At 37.9% G+C, this 24,467-nt stretch overlaps 1 protein-coding gene across 1 annotated transcript in view; it reads right to left on the reverse strand.

The window, feature by feature from the left end:
• LOC143018654 (uncharacterized) overlaps nt 1-24,467 on the reverse strand; it is a gene marked incomplete in the record, with an annotated part of 838,726 nt that overhangs the window by 122,232 nt on the left and 692,027 nt on the right. The window contains 3 exon segments of the mRNA XM_076174236.1: nt 5,848-6,047; nt 6,211-6,258; nt 8,107-8,242. Coding sequence (XP_076030351.1) covers nt 5,848-6,047; nt 6,211-6,258; nt 8,107-8,242 — 384 coding nt within the window.

The raw sequence follows: 24,467 nt of genomic DNA on the forward strand, positions 1-24,467 counted from the left end.
CCCCCTCTCCGTCCCCCTTTGCATATAAGGCGAGGACGGGGAGAAATCCCTTCGGGCTGCGTCAAAATTTACTCACACATACTACCCCACCCCCTCATGCAATCACAACATCATCCATATACAACCATTCTCCACTCACCTCTGTCTTCCGTCCTCTCCCTTCCTTCCTCAACAGACATTCCCCTCTTCCCCAAAGCCCCCTTCACCCCATCCATCCACCTCATCCTAGGACGTCCCCTCATGTTCACTCCCTCCACATCTGCCTTCCATACCTCTTTTACTAGTCTTTCTTCACTCATTCTTTCCATGTGTCCAAACCATCCTAATATTCTTTCATCAACCCTATCTCCCAAATCCTTTTTCACTCCTGTTCTCCTCCTCACCTCCTCATTTCTCACTCTATCCAGCCTAGTAACCCCCACCATACTTCTCAGACACCTCATCTCAAACACATTCAAACTCCTTCTCTCTTCTTCTCTTATGTTCCACGTTTCTGCCCCATACAGTGCTGTTGGCACAATCACTCCTTCATACAGTCTCCTCTTCGCATCCATTCCCAAATGTCTATTCCTCATTACACTCTTTAAACCACCAAGGCATTTACTCGCTTCTCTCAATCTACATTCTACCTCCACCTTCACTCCACCTTTTCCTGCTACACTTGCACCCAAGTATCTAAAACTATCCACTTCCTCCAGTCGCTCTCCCTTAATGCTCACTTCCAGTCTACTGCCACTTTCACCCCTTGTACATCTCATCACCTTACTTTTACCCACATTTATCTTTAGCTTTCTTCTATCACATACTCTCCCAAACTCTGCCACCAGCTTCCTCAATCCCTCCTCTGACCCTGCCACAAGCGCAGTGTCGTCCGCAAACAACAGCTGGCTCACCTCCCACTTTTCTCCATTTTCTTTAACCATCTCCAATCCCTGACTCACTACCCTAGCATTCACCTCTCGCACCACCCCATCCATGTATAAGTTGAACAGCCAGGGCGACATAACGCATCCTTGACAAAGTCCCACCTTTACTTCAAACCACTCACTCTCTCCATTTCTAATCCTAACACATGCTCTACTACTCTCATAAAAGCTCTTGACAGCTCCCAAAAGCTTTCCTCCTATCCCATAAATCTGCATAACCTCCCACAGTGCCTTTCTGTCTACCCTGTCGTAAGCCTTTTCCAGATCCATAAAAGCCCAAAAAACATCCTTCCCCTTTCCTATAGCTTTCTCACATATCTGTCTTACCACAAAGATCTGATCTACACAACCTCTACCCATCCTAAATCCACACTGTTCCTCACCAATTACTCCTTCTGTTCCTCTCCTAATCCTCTCAATTAAGATCCTCCCATAAGCCTTCCCTACTACACTCAACAGGCTAATCCCTCTGAAACTACTACATTCACACTTGTCCCCTTTTCCCTTGTAAAGAGGAACTATACAGGCACTACTCCAGTCCTCCGGTACTCTACCCTCTCTCCAGCAAACATTAAATAACCTCACCAACCAGTCCACCATCACTGAACCTCCCTTTTTCAGACATTCTGCATGACATCCATCCAGACCAGGTGCCTTACCTGCTTTCATCATCTTTACAACTGCCTTCACCTCATCCTTCCTTATTTCTCCTCCATGCAGGGATTTGAACAATAGAGTGTAACCTGACATAAGCTTAACTCCCAGTAAATGTTAAAAGGCAGGGATATATTCTACCCCACAATCAACTCACTGCAGCTAAGCATATGTATTCTCTATTTCATCAAATTGTAGGTTGTCACCTTGACAAGTACTGATATTTGCTTTAACAAGCTAGACAAACAACTAATTCTGCAAACATTTAAACCACAGACTCTATGTTTCTAATCCCACAAGGGTGTCACAATAAACATAATTGTTGCTTCAAGTTTTGCTGACTAAAAAAATATAGCTTCCTACATACATATACCAAAGGCTTTTTCCCTCTTACAAGGAAGGTAACCAAAAAACATAGGCATAAAATCCACTCCCACCCACTCCATCCCCACATACTCCACTCTCTTCCACCCCCTTCCCTCCCTCTTATTTTGGTTCCTCCTGGATGACAGGTCATCCCTGCATCTCATCCATTGTCCTAGGTCAGAAGCAGTGTCGCAAGATACAGCATATCCATAGCAAGGCTGCTTCATTTAATCAGCGACCCCCCCTCTCCATCCCCTCCTGCAGAAATGGTGAAGACGGGGAGATATCCCTTCAGGCTGCATCAAATATCATTCACACATACTCCCTCACCCCCCATCCCCCACCAATTCCATTTCATGCATCATAGCTTCATCCATACACAACCATTCTCCATTCACCCCTATTTTCTGTCTTCTCCCATCCTTCCTCAACAGACATATCCCTCTTTTTCAATGCCCCTTTTACCCTGTCCATCCATCTCATCCTTGGTCACCCCCTTAGGTTCACTCCTTCCCTCTGCACACCTCTTTTACTAATCTTTCTTCACTCATTCTTTCCATGTGTCTAAACCATCCCAATATTCTTTCATCAACCCTATCTTCCAACTCCCTTTCCACCTGTTCTCCTCCTCACCTCCTTGTTTCTCACTCTATCCAGCCTAGTAGCACCTATCATACTTCTCAGGCACCTCATCTCAAACACATTCAAACTCCTCCTCTTTTCCTCTCTTATGTTCCATGTTTGACCTATACAGTGCTGTGAACACAATCACTCCTTCATAGAATCTCCTCTAGGCATCCATTCCCATTTGTCTATTTCTCATTACACTTTTTAATCTCCCAAGATTACTTGCTTCTCTTAATCTACATTCTACCTCCATCTCCACTCCTCCCTTTCCTGCCACATTCACACCCAAATATCTAAAACTATCCACTTCCTCCAGTTTCTCTCCCTTAATATCACTTCCAGTCTGCTGCCACTTTCTACCCTTGTACATCTCATCACCTTATTTTTACCCACATTTATCTTCAACTTTGTTCTTTCATACACCTTCCCAAACTCTGTCTCTAACTTCCTCAATCCCTCCTCTGATCTTGCTACGAGCACAGTGTCGTCAGCAAACAATTAGCTTATCATCCACTTTTTTCCATTTTTTTTAACCATATCCAATCCCTGACTCACTACCCTTACATTTACCGCTTGCACCACCCTATCCATGTATAAATTCAACAGACAAAGTGAAATAACACATCCCTGATGAAGTCCCACATTTACTTCAAACCATTCACTTTCTCCATTTCTGATTCTAACACAAGCTCTACTATTCTCGTAAAAACTCTTGACTGCTCTTAACAGCTTTCCTCCTATTCCATATATCTGCAATACCTCCCAGAGTGCCTTCCCGTCTACCCTGTCATAAGTCATTTCCAAATCCATAAAGGCCAAAAAAAATATCCTTACCTTTTCCTAAAGCTTTCTCACATATCTGCCTTGCCACAAAAATCTGATCCACGCAATCCCTACCTGTCCTAAACCCACATAGTTCCTCTCCAATTACTCCCTCTGTTCCTCTCCCAATCCTCTCAATCAAGACCCTCCCAAAAACCTTCCCAACTACACTTAACAAAATGATCCCTCTGAAACTAACTATACTCACACTTGTCCCTTTTTCCCTTGTAAAGTGGAACTATACAGGCACTCCTCCAGTCCCCCAGCACTCTACCCTCTCTTAAACAAGCACTAAATAATCTCACCAGCCAGTCCACCATCATTGTACCTCCTTTTTGTAGACATTCTGCATGACATCCATCTAATCCAGGTGCCTTACCTGCTCTCATCATCTTAACAACTACCTTCACCTCATCTTTCCTTATTTTTCCTCCATTTTCCTTACTCTTCATTGTCATTTTCTTAGTGCTTCCCACTGCTTCTACCTTTCTCTCCCTATTCTCCTTCACATTTAGCAACTCCCTAAAATACTCTGCCCATGTTTCTCTTGCTGCCATCTCTTCCATTATCATCACTCCATCTGCACCTTTTACCTTTTCTTCTCTGCTTGATTTGCCTCCTCTTCCTCTCTTAATTTCTTTCCAAAACATCTTTTTATTACTTTCACATCTGCTCTCCTCTTTGCCTCCTTTATCTTATGTTTTATTTCTCTTTTCTTTGTACCTCTCATATGATTCTCTCATCCTATTTTGTAATAAATCTGTGAATGCTTGCTTCTCTTCTACATCCTTCTTTGCTTCATCATCCCACCACTCACTACCCTTCCTTCTATTTCCTCCTGTCCTTGTTCCACACACCATCTTTGCACACCTAGTGACTCCCTCCTTGAACCATCCCCATTCCTCCTCCATTCCTCATTCTACTCTATCCTTCACTCCCTCCCACTCCTCTCTCAGCTTTTTCTTGTACTCCTTTTCCTTTTCTTTCTCATTTAAGTAGTTTACTTTAAGCAACTCCCTAACTTCTGTCCTTTTCCTCTTTCTCCATCTATCCTTCACTCTCAACTTACCTTCCACCAAAAAATTATCTAATATTCCACCACTCTCTCCACTTAGAACATGTACATCCAAAAATCTTTCTACCATACTCCTGGTTAACACTATCTATCACCTTTCCATGCACCACCCTCTCCCATGTGTACTTATGCTTTACTTTCTTCCTAAACACTGTATTTGCTATCATCAACTCTCTAGACACATTTTCACCATCATTCCTCCACTACGATTTTTTCTTGCAACTCCATACTTCCCAACCACTCTGTCTATTGGTTCATTTCCTACCCTAACATTAAGGTTTCCTAATACCACTACATTGGCATTTCTCCCTAAGCCCTCTATGCACTCATTTAAATCTATCCAAAAAGTCACCCTTTCCTCTACACTCTTCTTACTACCAGGCCTATACCCACTTCTCCCATCCCAGTATTACTTTCATCCACATTAACCTTGAAGAAACCTCCTTCCACTTCACCCCACTTTTATCTATCTCTTCACTTACTGGTATAGCCATACCTTCTCTCTTTTGTCCTCTCTTCACTCCTGAGATCCTCCCAACTACACTTCCAAACTCAAACTTGTCCCTCCCTTTCAACTTAGTTTCACTCAATGCCAACACATCCATCTTTTCACAAACATACTGCCTATCTCTTCCCTTTTATTCTCATCTGTACCACATCCATACACATTAAAAGACCCAAACCTTAGAGTACTGGTTGGAAAACTCCTCCCAGTCTCTCTTATGCCTTTGCATTTTTTAGGAAGTCCCCTTTGGGGCTACAGGGAGAAGGATGCCTAGTCCTATCCCAATTCCATTTTTGTTGCCTTATACAACTCAAATGGAAATACTTGGTAGCAGTATTCTTTTCCCCCACCACAGGGTTCAGCAAAATGAGAATTAATATTCAGAGAAGTGGTACAGGGCAGTAACAAGAATGGAGTAGTCACCAGTTGTTAATTCTCCTTGTGTAAAAAGATGGACAAAATACGAAGCTGATAAAGGGAGATCTTAGGCCTAGTATAGCAACCAAGTGTCAACCCCTCTGTGCTACATATGTGGAAATGTGGGGGATGATGGGTTTTGAACACAGATGGTAGGAAGATGGTTCTCTGACATCTGTTTTACAGAACATCAGGGTGACCCTTCATCAATGAAGTGCTGAATTGAGAGGGTCAGTGTGAAGGTCTTTTGGTGTGGGTGCGTGCTTTGACTCAGTTACTCTCCTTATAAGGAGGAGAAAGCCATTTGTACAGGCATACATATACAGATGCACATGTTCATTTATTCACTCTAAGAAAAAGGAGGTACATAACTGGAAATACAGTTGTCACAATGATTTTCATTAAAAGATATAAACTAAAAGGTCTGATTTTAACAATTTAATAATTTAACTCACCTTATTGCCTGATGTCTGCATCCATAATCTGAGCATGACAATTGCTTGCTGTGGTGCATTATCTGGGTACTGAGACTTGATAATATTGATGTCAGAGTCTGTGATTTCCAATTCTCTTGCAAGACCCACCCAGTCAGACCCCAACATGTTGGATATGTCTGACAGGCGAAGATCTGCCTTGTGAATCGTATCTGCTTTAACTGGATTTAATGAGGGGTAGGGATGAAAATGTTTGAAATTAATACAATACAAAAAATTAGCAAACCATTACTCCATTAATGCTATCTAACTTATCAGAATAAAACTCAGATAAATGCAACCCATTTTACATTTTGCTTCAGTATAAGATTATGACAATTTTACCTTGTTTAACATTGGGTGTCCCAAGAGGAAAAATGCCATTTCTGAGTTCTTTAGAATGGAAAAAATTTAAAAAGGTAGTAGGGTTGTTTATAAACAAGTGTTCAATATTTCTAATGATATCTACAATTCCTCCATTGTTAATGTTGTCTATGGACTACATGAGTTTCAAGTAACGATAACTACTACTTGTACCACAGAGGGATAAATGTCTATACTGTTCTAACAATCAAAAGTTATTTCAGTATCTACTCATAGTTATTAATATGTTTTACCTATGTTAACCTATATATTACTGTATAAATAGAATATAGTGAGTAACAAGAAAAAATGCCTTTTGTCATGAAAAATATATGTAGAATTTTCATGCAAAAAAAAAAGCAACTGGAATTCAAAATGTATCATTTAATAAAGGAAATTCCTCTATGTTTCCATCAAAAATCACAAGAAATCCCCATATATTGACTGGCACCTTTATAAAACACTACAAAGTATATAAAAAGAGGAAAAGCCTTCTATGATGAACAACTAAAACTCAAACTATTAACGCTGCCAAGCCAAAAGCACTATATCACATTAGTCACTCACCACCACCAACTCATCTCACCAATATGAGTAGTAATTCAAACCATGGGCGCAGGGTAAGGTTAAAGGTTATTACATTATGGCTTATGACCTCATTGTTTTATGTAAGGTATCTAATAAAATCTGGCTCCAGAATCTATTATGTCAGATATAATTCTTAGGAGCCATACAAACAAAGGTGCACAGAATACATATAATTCACTCCTAAACCATACTCACTCATGATGATACAGGAGTGGTGGACATGACGATGGTAGTGGTGAGACAAATTTGCAAGAGAGGATATAGAAGTCATTCTTGTCTCCAAATAGTTTGTGAAATTCATTGAGGCATATGTCTGAGGCTAGGGCTTGGATATCAAGTTCTTTTAACAGGAAAAGGATTTTTTTCTTTATATTGAAAAAAGGTGACTTGTTAATCTAATAAATCAGTTAGGGAATCAACTAAATCACAGGGATTCATTGTGGATGTTAGTTTTGGGGAGAGATAATTATTGACTTGACAAATGACTAATATTGGGGTACCTACATTCTCATAAAACATAAAATGGGGATTTCTATATTTCTAGATGTAGTGCATGAGTTTTCTTTCATCACTGACTATGCACACTGGATTACTATATATCTTTACATTGGTTGCCTCATTAAATGATTTATCAGTACAAAATATGCACAGATTAAACTGTGATGAATTTACTTAAATTGAGTTGTTGTATCTATTTCCTCTAATTCAATTACCGTAAACAGTGAACTCAAAAGTACAAAGCAATAGAAATAAAATTGAGGAATAATGCAGCTTCTTCATGTCATGTACATCAACAATTGCAATTCATACTAACACGAACTTATATCAATACATATACTACATATACAAGTTGTGTATTTCAGTACACTTGATGACCAACACTTATTTTGTATATATATATATATATATTTTTTTTTCTTTCTTTTTTTGAACCACAGTGCCTACTACAGATTGCAATTTAATTGGAGTTTCATTGCTGGAACAACTGACAGGATAAGATGGTCTTGGGACCACTGCAATGCTTTTCACAAGGTAAATGTGTCATAAATTGAACTCCATGAATGAACTTATCTCTATATTATCTTTTCACCTTTTTCTTATGAATTGGTATTCAATACATTCAAAACTACTTCACTCCTGGAGCAACATAATCTAAATTGTAAAAACTAAAATTAAAAAAAAAAAGGGAGGGCAAACTAAAGATAACTATCAGAGGGCAACTATGGCTAACATTGTAAGACAAGGATCACAATTAGGCTTTCACTTGAAGAGTCAGCCAATGCTACTCACTAATGGAGAGGAAGGAGTATTTCTTCTCGAGGGCCAAGAGGTCAGGCTCAGAGGGCGCAGGTTCAGGTTGGATGTTGTCAGGCAAGGCAATGTTGAGGTTGCATATAGGGGTCTGAGGAGGATCACCACGCCCAACCTGTTAATCAAAATAAAGATAAATAAATAAATAATTAATTTCAAAGGAATATTTTCCTAATCCAAAAGAATGCAGGTGAACTGAAAATGGTTCAAGTTTGGTTGAGCTTAATTGCACAGCAATTTTAGTCTGCTTAGATATTAGAAAAATATAGATACCTGGTTTGGATACACCAAACTCTACAGGGTGTTCAGGATAAATTTGACACTTTTTCAGAAAGGAAAGAAAAAAGTCATATCTTTGCAAAAAAATTATGTATTCTCAAAATTCAAACTCTTAGAGGATCTTTTACCATATACAGCTCACTCAAAGCTACCTGAAGCCTCCACCATGGCCTCCAGGCAGGACCTGAACCTGCAGCATGTGGCTTTCATGGTGTCCTTCCAGAGATGCCTCAACACCAGTTTGATCCCGGCAATCAGCTTGTCCTTGGTGTTGCAGGCGGTACAATTGGTGTCTTTTTCAACTGCGCCCCACACATAATAGTCCATGGGGTTGCAGTCAGGTGAGTTGGGGGGCCAGATGTTGGGACTGGAGAAGTCATAGAAGTTGTCACACAACCACTTCTGGGTTTTCCCAGAGGTGTGACACAAAGCTGAGTCCTGCTGCCACAAATATGGTCTTCCTGCAGCCCCCCTCTCTACCCAGCACTTGACAACAGTGAACAGCAACTCAATATAAAACCATCTGAAGTGAGTCCCTCTTCAAAGATGTGGGGTGGCATAACTTGGCCTTCACTGGAAACACACCCAAAGACCATCACAGTTTGAGGGAACTTAGTCTTCATGAAGCATGGGACTTTGTGTGGACTGTAGGCTGCCACCTGCTGTTCTGCATGTTGTGCAACTGGTCCTGGCAGAAGTTTTTCTCATCTGAAAAGAACCAGAGCATCCCTGGTTCAACTGGGTGTTTGACCTTGTTGAGGAGTTTCTTGGCTTTCATCAAGGCAATTCTCTTAGGCAGTGAGTAGTTGGCCCTTGTGCCTCTTGTATGAGGAGTAGCAAAGATCCTTGTTCAGCGCTTTCTTCACAGTCACCAAGGTTCGCATTGCCTTGCCTGGATCTTTCCGCACCTTTATTTGGAGCTTCTCAATGAATTTTGTTGTGCAGAGTCAGAATGTCTGCTATGATCCTTCCTGCTAGCCACTGCTTCCACATCTTTGTTGCAATTCTCCAGCTCACATCTCACAGCCTTCACAGTATTCAAGGAGCACTGAGCTGCAGCTAAGATTTCCGAATTTTTTAATCCGGTGCAAATCATCATGATGCAGGTCACTCTCTTCCAATATTCCAGTTTTCCAGTCATCCATGCTCTCTAGCTCTCATACCCACCAATAATACACAGAATCAGCTATCTATTGCACTTTACCACTATTAAATCCTTCAAATGGTTCTGAAATGACAGATCAAAAAATTATCAAATTTATCCTGAACACCCTGTATTTATACATACATACATATACCAATAGTTATTTCCCCTTTACAAAGGAAGTAGAAAAAAAGGCATCAAATCCACTCCCACCCATTCCATCCCCACATAACCCACTCCCTTTCACCCCCCTTCCCTCCCTCTTATCTTGGCTCCTCCTGGATGATGGGTCATTCCTGCATCTCACCCACTTCCCTGGGTCAGAAGCAGTGTAGCAAAACACAGGACAACCACAGCAAGGCTGCTTCATTTAACTGGCAAACCCCCTCTCTGTCCCCTTATGCAGAAAAAGAGAAGACAGGGAGAAGAACTTTGGAGCACCATTCTGCTGGATATGACCATCAAATACACCTGAACACAATGGGTTAAGGAAAATACTAGATATAGAAACAATGAGGAACCGTCGAAACTGGACTTGGTATTCACTTCTGAACCTGATATCATGAACAAAATGGAGTATAAGACATCAAGAGTGACCACATTCTAATAGATTTTTAACTGAAAGAACAAAACAATGTGAGAAAGAATGAAAAGCATAGAGAAGGAAGGTTAATGTACAACAAAACAGATTTTGTAAAACTTTGAAAAAAAATCCAAAACACAAACTGGGATAAATTTTCCAAAGAGGAAACAAAGATGGAAGACAAATGGAACATATTTAAAGAAAAGTACAAGGAAGGAATTGATATGTACCAAAGAAGAAGCAAAAAGAGATTTATATGATATATATAAAACTTAGGAACAAATATGTGAATATACGCAGGAAAGAAAAAAGAAACTATGAAAAGGATATTAAAGACAAATGCAAGAATCAACCTAACTCTTTTACAGATATGTAAAAAATTAAAAGACACAAAATTGTAAAACTGCATGAAGGAGATAAAGAATATATAGATGACAGAAATGGCTGAAGTTATGATCAGACATTTCATGACTGTATTTACAATTGAGAGCTCACAAATTTGGTAAGATGGACAACAAGAAAGATCCCCTAAAATGAAAGAAATAAAGGTAACACAGAAAGAAATAAGAGACCAAATAAAAAACCTAGATGTTAGGAAATCGCATGGACGGGACGGAATTGCAAATTGGATAATGAAAGTGTATAGATGAACAAACGGACAAAATATACAAGATAATAGACTTCTCACTCAAAGAAGGAAAGGTACTGCAAGATTGGAAAGATGCAAACATTGTACCAATATATAAAGGAGGAAACAAAGAAGATCCTACAAACCTCAGACTGGTATCCCTTACAAGCACAGTAGCAAAAATATACGAAAAGTTTATCAAGAGCAAATGCATCAAACACTTGGAAGAGAATAAAATATCAAACCCTAAACAATTTGGCTTTAGAAGTGGAAGATCATGTACGACAAACTTAATATGTTTTTACTCATGATTGATAGAGATAATACAAGAAAGAGATGGCTGGGCAAAATGCACCTTCTTGGACTTGCAGAAGGCTTTTGACAAAGTAACACATAAGAAGCTAATAAGAAAAATTGGAATAATAGGAGGAATACAAGGTAAGCTACTGAAATGGATGAAAGATTTCTTAAGTGGGAGAAAATGAGAATGGTACTTAGAGACAAAAACTCGAACTGGGAAGATGTGATAAGTGGCACCCTGCAATTGGGCTCTGTATTGGCTCCTTTAATATTTGCCATATATGTAAATGATATGGATGAGGGAGTGAAGTGTTACATGAACTTCTTTGCTGATAATCCCAAATTACTCAAGAGAGTAAGCACAGAAGACTGCAAATCGCTACAAGAAGACCTAGATAAAATATGGGAATGGAGTCAGAGGTGTGAAGTGAACTTTAACATTAAGAAATGTAGTACAGTAAGTCCTCGTTATATGGTACATATGCGTTCCTGAAAACCTTACCGCAAATTGAAATTACCGTATACCAAACCCATTATAACATGTAATAATAGGATATGGCAAATGTACCTTCTCCCTGCTCTTTCCTCTTCAAAATATCTAGCGGATACTGTATCTGTAAATTTTTCTTATTGTAAATAGAATCGAGGGTAGCAATTACCAAATACCGTAACTGCGAATTTACCATAAAAAGAATTACCATATAAGGAGGACTCACTGTAGAATGGAACTTGAAAAAAACAAAAATAGAATATTGGGTCAATATAAAATTGGTACCAAGGAAGTCAAAAAAGTCAACTCAGAAAGGGACCTGGGAATGATTATCTCAAGTGACTTGACACCTGATAAACATGTCAATAAATTAGTTGGAGAGACTTTTAACTTAAGATCAATGAAACAGGCCTTCGACTACATGGATGAAGAAATGGTAAAGAAAATAGTGGTTGCACTGATAAGACCTAAATTGGAGTATGCTGTGACACTATGGGCACCTAGTACAAAAAAAAAAGGAAATTTGAAAGAGTTCAGAGCAGCAACAAAAATGGCACCTACACTCTCAAATTTGACATACGAACAAAGATTGGATAAATTACATCTATCAACACTGGAACAGAGAAGAGAAAGAGGTGATTTGCTGACCATTTACAGAATTATGAAAGGGATGGAGGTTCTTGATAGAGACAACTTATTAAAATGGGATAGAAGAGAAACAAGAGGACAAGAGAAGCTAAAGAAGGACAGTTACAGAAGAGATTTGAAATAGAATAGCTTCCCACACAGAGTGATTGATGTCTGGAACAAACTTAATGGGGAAACAGTGAGTGCCACAACTATACAAGATTTTAAGAACAAACTGGATGCGGAGAGATATGAAAACGGGTCACTACAAGCATAGCTCTCGTCCCGTAAAATACAACTAGGTAAATACATACTCCCTCACCCCCATCCCCCACCAACTCCCTTCCATGCATCATAGCATCATCCATACACAACCATTCTCCATTCACCCCTATTTTCTGTCTTTTCGCTTCCTTCCTCAACAGACATTCCCCTCTTTCTCAATACCCTTTTTACCCCATCCATCCATCTCATCCTTGGTCACCCCCTCATGTTCACTCCTTCTACTTCTGCCTTCCATACCTCTTTTACTAGTCTTTCTTCACTCATTCTTTCCATGTGTCTAAATCATCCCAATACTCTTTTGTCAACCCTATCTCCCAAGTTCCTTTCCATCTCCACTCCCCTCATCCCCTCCTCATTTCTCACCCTATCCAGCCTAGTAATACCTATCATACTTCTCAGGCACCTCATCTCAAACACATTCACACTCCTCCTTTCTTCCTCTCTTATGTTCCATGTTTCTGACCCATACAGTGCTGTTAACACAATCACTCCTAGATACCAGAGAGAAAGGGAAGAAAAAGAGATTGTAAAAGAGATTCTACAGAAGATTCAAGAGGGATTCTACAGGAGATTCAAGAGGAAGATCAAACCTTGGATAAAGAAATCGAGGAAACTTACAGAATGGGGAGATACTCAAAAGAAAAGCAATTTAGGCCACTAAAGGTAAAACTTAGGTCACAATTGATAGCAGAGGAAGTACTATCCAAAACAACAAAACTAGCAAATAGTGAAAATCTAAAAAATGTATGGATAAAGAAAGAAATGAGTGAAGAAGAAAAGAAAATAGAAAAAGAGCTTAGAAGTGAAGCAAAAGGAACAAAAAAAGAACCAAGAATGAAAATGATTTTTTTTTGGAAAGTAGTGGACCTGAAGTTGAGAAAATGGTATATCACAAAGAAGGAAACAAAAGAGACAGAAGAAGGGATAGAAAAAAATTAAAATTAGCATATACCAACATTGACAGAATTATCTCAGGAATGAATGAACTGAATGATTACCTGGCATCAGAAAAGCCAGACATAATGGGAATAGTGGAAACGAAATTGAAAGGGAATCTATCACCTAACACAGTGGGACAAGGTCTATGTAACTGCTGGATGAAGAATAGAAAGGAAAAACAAGGAGGGGGAGTACTATTTCTGACCAAGAAAGACTTAAATGTGAAAAAGATAACAGAAGGAAGAAATAATGTAGAGTCAATCATGATAAAGAAAGAAAACAACCACATGAAAAGTAGAAAATATATAGTAGTGTATGTGCCCCCTAAAACACAGGCCTGGACAGAACATGATCATTCCAAATTGTTAGAAGATACGAAACATGAACTAACTGATATATTGAAAGAAAGAGGAAATACAGTAGTTATGGGTGATTTTAATTCCAAAGAAATATGTTGGGAAGAATTGACAGTGAGGGGTGGAGAGGACATATAGGGCAGCATGCTACTCGATATGACCATTGACCCAATGGATAAAGGAAAATACCAGATACAGAAACAATGAGGAACCTTCGGGACTGGATTTAGTACTCACATCGGAAGCCAAAATTGTAGATAGAATAGAATACAAAACACCATTAGGAAAGAGTGACCATGTACTAATAGAATTTGAATGAAAAAAATAAATGGACCTAAGAAGAAATGAGAAACATAGAATAGAAAGACCAATGTATTGCAAAACGAATTTTGAGAAACTTAAAGAATTTTTTCGAAATGCAAACTGGGAAAAATTCCTTAGTGAGGTAACAAGGATGGAAGAGAAATGAAATATACTAAAGGAAATTTATAATGAGGGTGTGATCAAATATGTTCCACTACATAAGCAAGAAAGAATATATATAAAAAACTGGTACAACAAAAAATGTAGTGAAGCCAAGGATAAAAGAGACAAAGCCCGGAAAAGATAGAAAAAAGAAAGAAAAAAAAAAAAGAGCGAATGGCAAACATACATCAAACTAAGAAATGATTATGTAAAAATACACAGGGAGGAAAAGAGAAATTATGAAAAGGAAATTATAGAAAAATGTAAGGATCAGCCGAAGCTATTTTACAGATATGTGAATGGTTAACTGAAAAACAAACAAGAAATAGAAAAATTATGCCAAGGAAGTCATGAATACACAAAAGAACAAGATATGGCAGAAATTATGAGTAACCACTTCAAATCGGTTTTCAACTCACCTAACTGTGAAGGAATAGAAAAACAGAATTCCCCCCAAATGAAGGAAATAAAAATAACAAAAAAGGAAATCAGAGACCAAATAAAAAACCTAAATGTTAGAAAATCTCCCAATTTCTGGAATGTCACAATCAACATTTTAAACTCAAACTTTAAAACTATTATTACACAAACATAAAACAACAACACACAAAACAACAAAACATTCACCCTACTTCCCCTACCCCTTCACTACATTAACAACCCATCAAACATTTTTTACCCCTACAAAACCTTCTCAACTTTAATTTGTCTAGTACTCAAACGATACTATAGAGACTCTCACCTTCAACCCTGTGTTTTAGGTGTGTGCATACCCCCCCCCCCCCCCCTCCCCACCACCCCCACAGCCCCCCACCCAGCACTGAGACTACTTATATACGAAAGCAATTGAAGTTGAGAGGGGAATCAATTGTAGATCTCTAAATATCGGATGATGGTGTTACGCCATAGCAATTTTGTTGTGTGGGATCGACTGTGTAGAGTATGGAGATATAATATCGGTGAGTCATATTCTCATTGACGTCATAGCTCTGTCAGCAGATTAGTTGATCAATGTGATCCCATGTCTGTCTCACAATCGCTATGCCCGCTTGAGACGCAGTATGTGTAGAGACTGTCGCAGACGACCGTGAGCAGTGTGTCAAATCTTGCTTTGAAGTTGTCAACGCCAGGATGTGTTGTGACTATCTACAGGCATGTAGTGGAAGAACTAGGTGAGTGTGCCTAGCTCGTAAGATGGGGTGCGCGAAAGGGCGCAGTCAAAGAGAAGACTCGCTTTCTGTTGCCTGCTAGTCTCACAGTATGGTCTCGATCTCGTTCCAGAGACGGATGCGCACAAGATGGTCCAGTTCAGAGGTGACTCGCAGAATGTAAAGGGGACAATTGTACGCGACGCCCAAGAAGTACTCTTGATGCCTTGTGTGTGAGGGAACGAATGAGAGGAGAGTTACGATCTCGCTCACGCGTGAGGACATCCGAGCTCACATGTGACTGAGTGTGACTCCCTATATGGTGTGTGCGCGAAGATAGAGTGAACGCGGGATGAGCGTATCGAGGACTGTGGCTCGGAGGTGAGAATGATGACTGATAGGTCTAGCTATCAGTAAAGAGTGTAATCGCTATCGTGTCCTGTGTGTTTGAGCAGGCGTATGAGATAGTTGTGATCTCGTTGACATAGAGAATGTATGGAAACGCGGCGCTCAGCAGCGCTCACACTTAGTAAGAGACGTAGCCTATTGTGGACGTGTGCTCTCGAGATGCTCGCACTCGTGTTGTCACTTGTTGTGAACTTGATTCTGAGGGAGCGGATGAGTCTCGAAGAGTATCTCTGAAGGAGAGGTGTGAGCAAGGAATATTTGAAGTGAGTGATTGGTATTTGTGTGTGGTGATAGTGTCGCGTGCTTATGAATGTGATTCTATTTATGTGGCGCGCTAGATGAGAGAGTGAGTATTGAGGAGAAGGGATAGAGTGGAAGTGCGGAGAAACGCGCGCGCAGTATATATCTGAGAACAATGAAGCATACTGTGAGAGATAGATGCTGTGTCAAATAGTGTATCACTCGCGAAAATTTAGTCTCGCTCACTGTTGATGTCGAGCCACGTATGCTCAAGTCAATCTGTGTGTGAGACTGAGGAGAGCGCGCTTACGCAGAGAGAGAAATATCGGATTGTAAGGGAGAAGCATAAGAGAGAGAATAGATAGGCATGCGAGTAGATGTATTTGCAGCTGATTTTGGTTAGAGAAAGAGAAGACGTATCGCGAGGCTCCAGAACATTCAGACTCTCGCGCTACGTCGTCTCTATCGCTCGGCGGGACCGTAGGTCCGCCTATGCCCTCAGTCTGAACGTGTGCACATTAACTATAGGCGGACTATGTGTGAGAGCTGAATGGCCTATATTATATCAATGTGTGTTTGTAGCGCAACAAGAGTCGTGTAAGAGAATTGGGGTATACTGAAGATCGTGTCCCACAACTTTGTGGCCAGCGCGCGTCTGTGTGTTGTACGCACAATGTGAGAAAATAGTTTAGGAGAAGTCTGAGTAGCATCGCTAGAGGGCTCGCACTCGATATGAGACTCGCACAGAAATGAAATTGCGGCTCACGACATTATACTACAGGGTGGCGTAGTTGTGGCCTCACACTTAGCAAATTCTAAGCTCAACATCACTCGAAGCGTCCGTCGCTTACGACTGTTTTGTGACGATCGCCGCGCAATCTCGCTTTAATGCTAGATGGCCTTCTAATGACGAGCCACGATTAAGAGGTAATGGAACAAGATTCTGTAGGATAGTATTGAAAAACTAAAATGTCAAGAGTTGTGAGTTACAAGAGAGTTAGTTGCAGGTGTATAGTAGGTAGATAGTTTTGTTGTTTAGTTATTAAGTGTTAAAATCTGTATGCCAAAAATGATTCCGATAACGAAGGATAATGTGGAAATTGGGTTTAAGGGAGTGTTCTTCACGCTAAACGATCTTTGCGTATATTATTAGCTTTATGAGGGTGTAAACACTTAGAGTACAATTCTGTTTGTGATCGTTCTATAATAAGAATACGGGGTTGTAGGTTGGTCACAGTGCTTGAAGGTAGACCAAAAATATTGGATAGTAGGCTTATACAGTGACCGGGAAGGTTGGAGCGTAAAATAACCTACGTTTTTCCACCGTGCCTGTTGGCATTACTTAGTGATGCCCATATGTAAGTAAAATATACTGTTTATTAGAATGTCTCGTGATACCCATTTATGTTTTTTCATATTTTGTTAAGGATCAATAGATTGTCTAGGTTGGTGGAAATTCCAGCAGCAATATTACTTTTGTATTTTCCTTACTATATTTTGTTGCGTGTAGGCAGTGTAATAATTAACACATAGCAGACCGTTCGCTTATTTTCTTTTACTACCCCCCACATTATTGGTGGCCCCAGCATTTATGGTGGCTTATATTCTCTGTTTACTACCCCCACTTGGTGGATAGTCCTTTTTCGCGTACCCAGGACCAACAGCGCGCGCGATACGGACTGTGGTAAAAGGGGACCGGTGCGTCAGACGTTGAATTGAAAGGAGCAGTTTCCATTTATGGGTCAGATATGATTTCCTCATATAGAATCGAATGGGTGGTTGGCAGCGTATACCCTGATTTTTTTTTTATTTCCCAAGACATCGTTTCTTATGTGGGTTTCTCTTGAATCACTTCCATTGGAGGTGCTCTTGGTTTGAAACAGACATCCTAAATCATGCGCGAACGTGCACCACATATTTTTTTGTTATATAGTGTATTTATGTGAATGTATATATTTGTATTATTATATTGATGTATATTGTAGGTATTATAGATATTATATATATGTACTTTGATTATATATATATATATTAAATTTATATTCTTTTTATTAGTTATTTAATTAATTAGTTAATTCTGGTTTATATATATATATTCTTTTTATTAGTTATTTAAGTGAATTAGTGTGTATTTTGGTTGATCTATTTTAATTAGTAGTTATTTATTTTATTTATTTGTTTACTTATCTACTTTTTATTTATCTTTATTTGTTTATTTGTTTAATTAATTTATTTATCTATTCTTATTTATTGATTTTTACTTGTTTATTTATTTATTAATTTATTCATCTTATTTTATATCTATTTATTTTATCTTATTTTATTTATTTATTATCATTATTTTTTTTTTTTTTCAAAACTGCGGCCCAATATCTTACAGTAAGCCTTCGAGGTGCATATCAGATGCTCTGTTTCATCTCCTGAAGAAGGACTACGAGGACCTCGATGGTGTTAGCCCTCCCAGCACGTCTAGTCATAAGTCCTTTTCGGACCTCCCACTCCGTCGCCGATGGGGGTCTTCGAGGACCTCGGTGGTGTCAGCACTCTCGGGACGTGTAGTCATCATCCTACTCCTTCGCCTGTGCCGTCAGCGAGCTCATTAAAACCGTGGTTCCTCTCGCAGAAGACTTTCTTCCAGTGAGATGTCCCCCGATGGACGCTGCTGGATCAGGTTCCTCGAAGTCTTTCTTTTCCTTCGATGTCTTCGGCCGTCTCGGCAGCCCAGGTCCTCTGCTGCCGCAGCCACCGTCGTCGTCGTTGTAGTCCCGCGTCGTGCCCCGAAGTTGGGAAAAGAAGGCGCTTGTGAAAGGCTCTCCACGACTGCGAGTAAGACCATCTGCGATGAAGACTCCTCCGGGGTTTGTAGTTTTGACTATTATCATTAATATAGATATTATTGATATGTGTAGAATCTAGCCATTATATATGTGTATTGTTTATTACTGATCAATATTACATTCATAATGATCTTATATTGTAAGTCCATCATCATCATCATCTTCCAAGTCCACATCTTGTCATCATCATCGTACGTCATCATAATCATCATCTTCCTGTCTAGCATCAGATCATCGTAATCATCATCATCCTCTGTCATCATCGCATCATCAATCATCATCATCTATCATCCTCTTCATCATCACCCTCCCTGTTGCCCATGCTGATGTATAAGCAAATTCCCTTACCCCCTATACCTATACCCTTATACCCCCTCTACCTCCTTTCTAATATATATATATCTATACTATATATATATGTACTAGCTTTCTATACGTATATATATATATCATTTGATATTTTGTATATGCATATATATTTAGCGATATTACTGTCAGAAGTAAAAATAATAAAAGAAAATTAAAAATGTGGTTTTGGGTGTGAATTCGTGCTTACGTTGTAGGTAAGGTAAGGTAGGATGTACTTTTTATAAATGATATTTCATATTATATATTTTTGATAATATAATTATATATGTATATATATATAGTATATATATATATGTATAGTTATGTTTAATATATATTTGTATATAAGTTATATAAATATTCTATATATATTATAAATATATATATTAATTTATATATATATATATGTATATATATATCTATATATATATTTATATATATTTTTATATATTTATGTATATATTTATATAGCTGATTGACTACTGTCAGAGTAAAAGTGAGGGGTTTTGGTTGAATTCTGCCACAATATCTTACTTTATGGGTAGGGAAGGCAGGGTCAGCATATATGTTATATCATGTATATACATATTTATGTATATTATATATATCTGAATATATGTATATATATGTTATATATATTATATTGTTTATATATATATACATATATATACATATACATATTTATATATATATATATATAAGGTGTGTGTGTGTGCTGTGTATTGTGTTGTGTGTGTGTGTGTGTGTCGTGTGTGTGTGTGTTGTGAGATGTGTGTGTGTTGTGTGTGTGTGTACATATATAGTAGATTTGATATAATATATTGTTGAGTGGTACATTCTGACTGGTGGATGTAAGCGGAATGGAAAACACAGGGGTCTTAGTCTTGGAAAAGAAGCTATACCTGCGAAAAACTAGTCAGGAATATAATGTCTCAAGACTAAGACTCCTGTTGTTGTCCTTATTCGCGTTTACACCATATATTAATTTATATATTTATGTATATATATATATATATATATATTACGATATATATATGTATATATATACATACATGGTTGTTTGTTTATATGTATGTGTGTTGTTTATATATTTTATATGTATATATGTATTTATGTATTTATATATATTTGTATGTGTGTGTGTGTGTGTGTGTGTGTGTGTGTGTGTGTGTGTGTGTGTGTGTGTGTGTGTGTGTGTGTGTGTATGTGTATATATGTGTTTGTATATATATAGATATATATACATATTTATGTATATATATATATATATATATATATATGCATACATTTAATTTGTATATATAGATACATATATATAGCATAAATATATATTTATATATATATATATAGATATTTACCATATATATATATTTAATTTTTTATTTGTATACCATTTTCTCTTTAGTTTTCCTCCCTCACTTGTTTTAGTCCCTCCATTTACTTTTTTTTTTCTCTCTCTCTTTTTTCATTCCTTGTGACTATCTCTGACTCAGCAATCACGAAGTCACACGAAGACGGGCCGTCCTCTTAATTGAAATGATTGTTATCCGTTCCCGTTAACATACTCTCTATGTCAGTCCTGTTTCTCTAATTATAATGAAGGTGAAACATTTTCGGTTGAGGCTATGAGACCGGGAAGATTTAACTTTTTTTTATCTTCGAAGTCATTAAGAGCAGCTTCATATCGTCACTGCCGCTTAGGACCGTCGCCTATAGCGCTGCTGTAATGGTCGTCATTGCTGCCGTCGCCATTATAGGTATTATTGTTAACTTCGTCGTCTCCGGCGTCATGTTCGCCATCGTCTTCATTGTTGTCTTTGCCGTTGTTGATTCGTTGGCGTAGTCGCGTCTATTGTTGTCGTTCTTAGTGCGACCGTCAACTTCTTCCTTGTCATTGTTGTCATTAATGTCGCCATTGTCTTAAATATCGTCGTTGTCGTTATCGTTGTTGATGTCAGCATCGTCTCCGATGTAGCCAACACTGTCTTTGTAGTTGACGTCGTTGTTGTACATGAAAATGTTATTTTTGCTGCAGTCACTATCATTATTGATTTTCTCATTACTGTTGGCATTAGCATCTTTGCCACTGTCAGTACTACGTTCACTTACATTATTATTATTATTAATCTTATTTGACCTTTGGCATTGTCACTTCCGCGCCATTGTGTCAAAACTATTGTGCAATGCATCAGAACATTGCGCACTGCATTTTATCATTTTTGGAGTGTTTCTGTGTAGCCAACAGTCGCAGAAGTGCCCCCTTAAAAGATTTAGATGTCCGCCATAGTACAATGGTGAAGATTTATGGTGTCAGACCTCTAGTACGTGAACTTATTCTATATAATTATATATGTATGCTTTCACTCCAACAATTTTAAATTTCCTATTTGGTAAATTGAGATTAAAAATGTTTACATGGGTAATTTTATTACCAGGTGTTGTGTTAAGAAAAACTGTTCTATATCATTGGAGATGTAAATAGCACAGAAAATACATATGCGAAGGCTTAATGAAACTTCGGATATGGCTTTGAATGTTGAACAACATATCATTAAAATTTTTATTCCTCAAGTTTTTAATGAGAAATTCTAAATGGTATGTGGGATTCCATGTTGCGGATTTGACATTGAAAGACGCTGCAGCAGTCTTGGGTAACAGTCTCTAGGCACGGTAGTGATTCTGTGCTTCAATTCCTTGTAGTTTTCCAGGAAGAGGGTGGGACGAGTAGACTAGTCCCTTCCATATATATTTTTTATAATTTATTATATTTAGTATTTTATTATATTATTAATATATTATTTTTATTTAGTTTGCTATGTTATATTTTTATATATTTTTTTATATTTATATATGTATGTACATTATGTATTTTTAAAGTATAGCATATATAAAATATAGCATATATATATATTATTTTTTAGTTATTTATATTATGTATCATAATGGTGTATTTACATATATAAATATTCATATATCTATATATAATTATATATTTATATATATATTTATATATATATATATACATATAAAATAAATTAATGAATAATAAATAAATTGAGAAATAGATAAATAAGAAAATAGGTAAATTAATACTTAAGTAATCATATATGTATATATACAAAGAAGTGCGTGTGTACATAAGTAAATACACAGATCCATGACATGCCACCTGGTTAAACCGGGTGATTTGTACACGTAGCATAACGCCTGCACAATATTGACGCCCTTTACATATTCTCAACGGATTAACGCTAGATTGTGCTATTCTAAACGACAAAGATCACAACAAACTGGGATGACGTCATCTCAATTAATCCTTTGGTGAGACAATGAAAGGTAACTACAAATAGAATCCTGACGTCAAAATCAACTTTGCCAACCGTGTAGTTAATGAATGGAATAAACTTCCTGCACAGGTAGTGCAATGTAGTTCAGTTCGAAGCTTTAAGAATCATTTAGATAAACACCTAAGCAAGATGCTGTAATGATTATAATTTATCTTATATTATTTGTTTTTGTTTTATCATTTGTCTGTTTGATTTTCATTTATTATTAGTTATATGTCAATTTATTAGTATTTACTATTTACCTGTTTGTTTATTATTTAACTATACCTATGCATTTATTTATGTATTTTATTTGTTATTCATACTATTATAGTTATTATAGTTTTTATTTACTATTTTATTCTTATTGTGATTTTTTTCGCATCCGATCTAGATATGGACCAAAAGGTCTCCTTTCGGCATGCTCCGTCTTTGTAATCCTTTGTAATCCTTTAATCTTCAACTTAATCTGAAAGTGTAGGATTGTGTGGTTAATGTACCGTCTACCGACCAGGCCAAATATCTCTGTATTCAATTCTATTGTGTTTTCTTTATCATTTTACAGAAGAATAGCTTACAACCAGCGATTGTCCCACTACTTTAACTGCAGTTAGTTGCTGATGTATAAACAGAGCAACGCTAATGCAACACAGGCATTTGTTCTTTGTTAATCCTAGCGAGGTCAACGGCTTGAGCACCGTTGCTGGGTATCATGTAGCTGTGAGCTACTAATCAGTGAAATTTGTTGAAGCATCAATCTTCATTTTCGTAATCATTCGTTACAGTGGCACCTTTAACGAATTTATTTTCCCTAACTTAAGACGATTTTATCTATAGGATACGAAACATCTCTCAGGTAAATAATGTTTTGTGTTAGATAAATATTTATTCATGTCACTCACATTGATAATGAATAAAACTCTGGTTAGACTGTCATAGTATTACAGCAAGTAGTTTACTATAATCAAATCTTTCCTCCACAAATGGGTAAGATAGTGATACAGAGAATCAAGATTGTACCCGTCGTTTCCATATTTTATAGCCTGTATTGGGCTTTAGTTACATAAGATTTATTCACTCAATATTTTAGGAACTTTAGTGGCATTTTTCCTTATGACTGGAGGTCTATGTAACTAGTCAAGTGTTGGTCTACTGTTTATTTATTATTTTCAACTTTTATCATACCCTCCTTTCTGTGTATATCGCCTCCATACTAACAAAGCTGTTTATAATTTGTGTGATTCCAACTCTTCCGTGCAATTGTTTCTCTTAGAACAGAAATGCTGGTTATTGTAGAGAAAATACTCGTTCTGATGTTTCACATATACATTCATACCCGATAAGTCTCTTCCCTTTTACGAGGAGTGACCAGCCAAAGCATACACCCACCCTTCACCTATTTCATGCCCATCCAACACCCATTTTGGTCTCCTTTACTTTAACTCCTTGTGAATGAAATGTTATCCTTGGTCCCCATCCAACGCTGAGGTAAGAAGCAATGCAGCAAGGGACAGCACCTTCACAGCTGAGCCCGAAACCTCAAACTGATTTACCCCTGACTCTACATTACATAGCGACCTTCCTCTATCATCCAATCGAGAATGTACAGGAAGCAAGAAGAAAACCCTTCGAGCCTCGTCAGTTTAATTATCCATCTACACTCTCCATTTGCACTTATCACTTACCATCTCCCTTCACTGCTCTACAGACATTCCTCTTGTACTTGAGGCTTCCATCATTCCCTCTATCCATTCCATTTTCAGTCTTCCCTCTATCCGCCTATGCCTTCCACAATTTTTTGTTAATTTTTCTTTATTCATTCTTTTCATATGCTCAAACCATCCCAGTGTTCTTTTATTAATCCTTCATGCCAGCTTTTTTCTCATCTCCCATAATCCGTCTCTCCTCCTCATTTCTTATTCCATCCTCATAACCCC

Source organism: Oratosquilla oratoria, chromosome 35, assembly GCF_046742065.1.
Source record: "Oratosquilla oratoria isolate Oo_2021 chromosome 35, ASM4674206v1, whole genome shotgun sequence".
NCBI classification, from domain to species: domain Eukaryota; kingdom Metazoa; phylum Arthropoda; class Malacostraca; order Stomatopoda; family Squillidae; genus Oratosquilla; species Oratosquilla oratoria.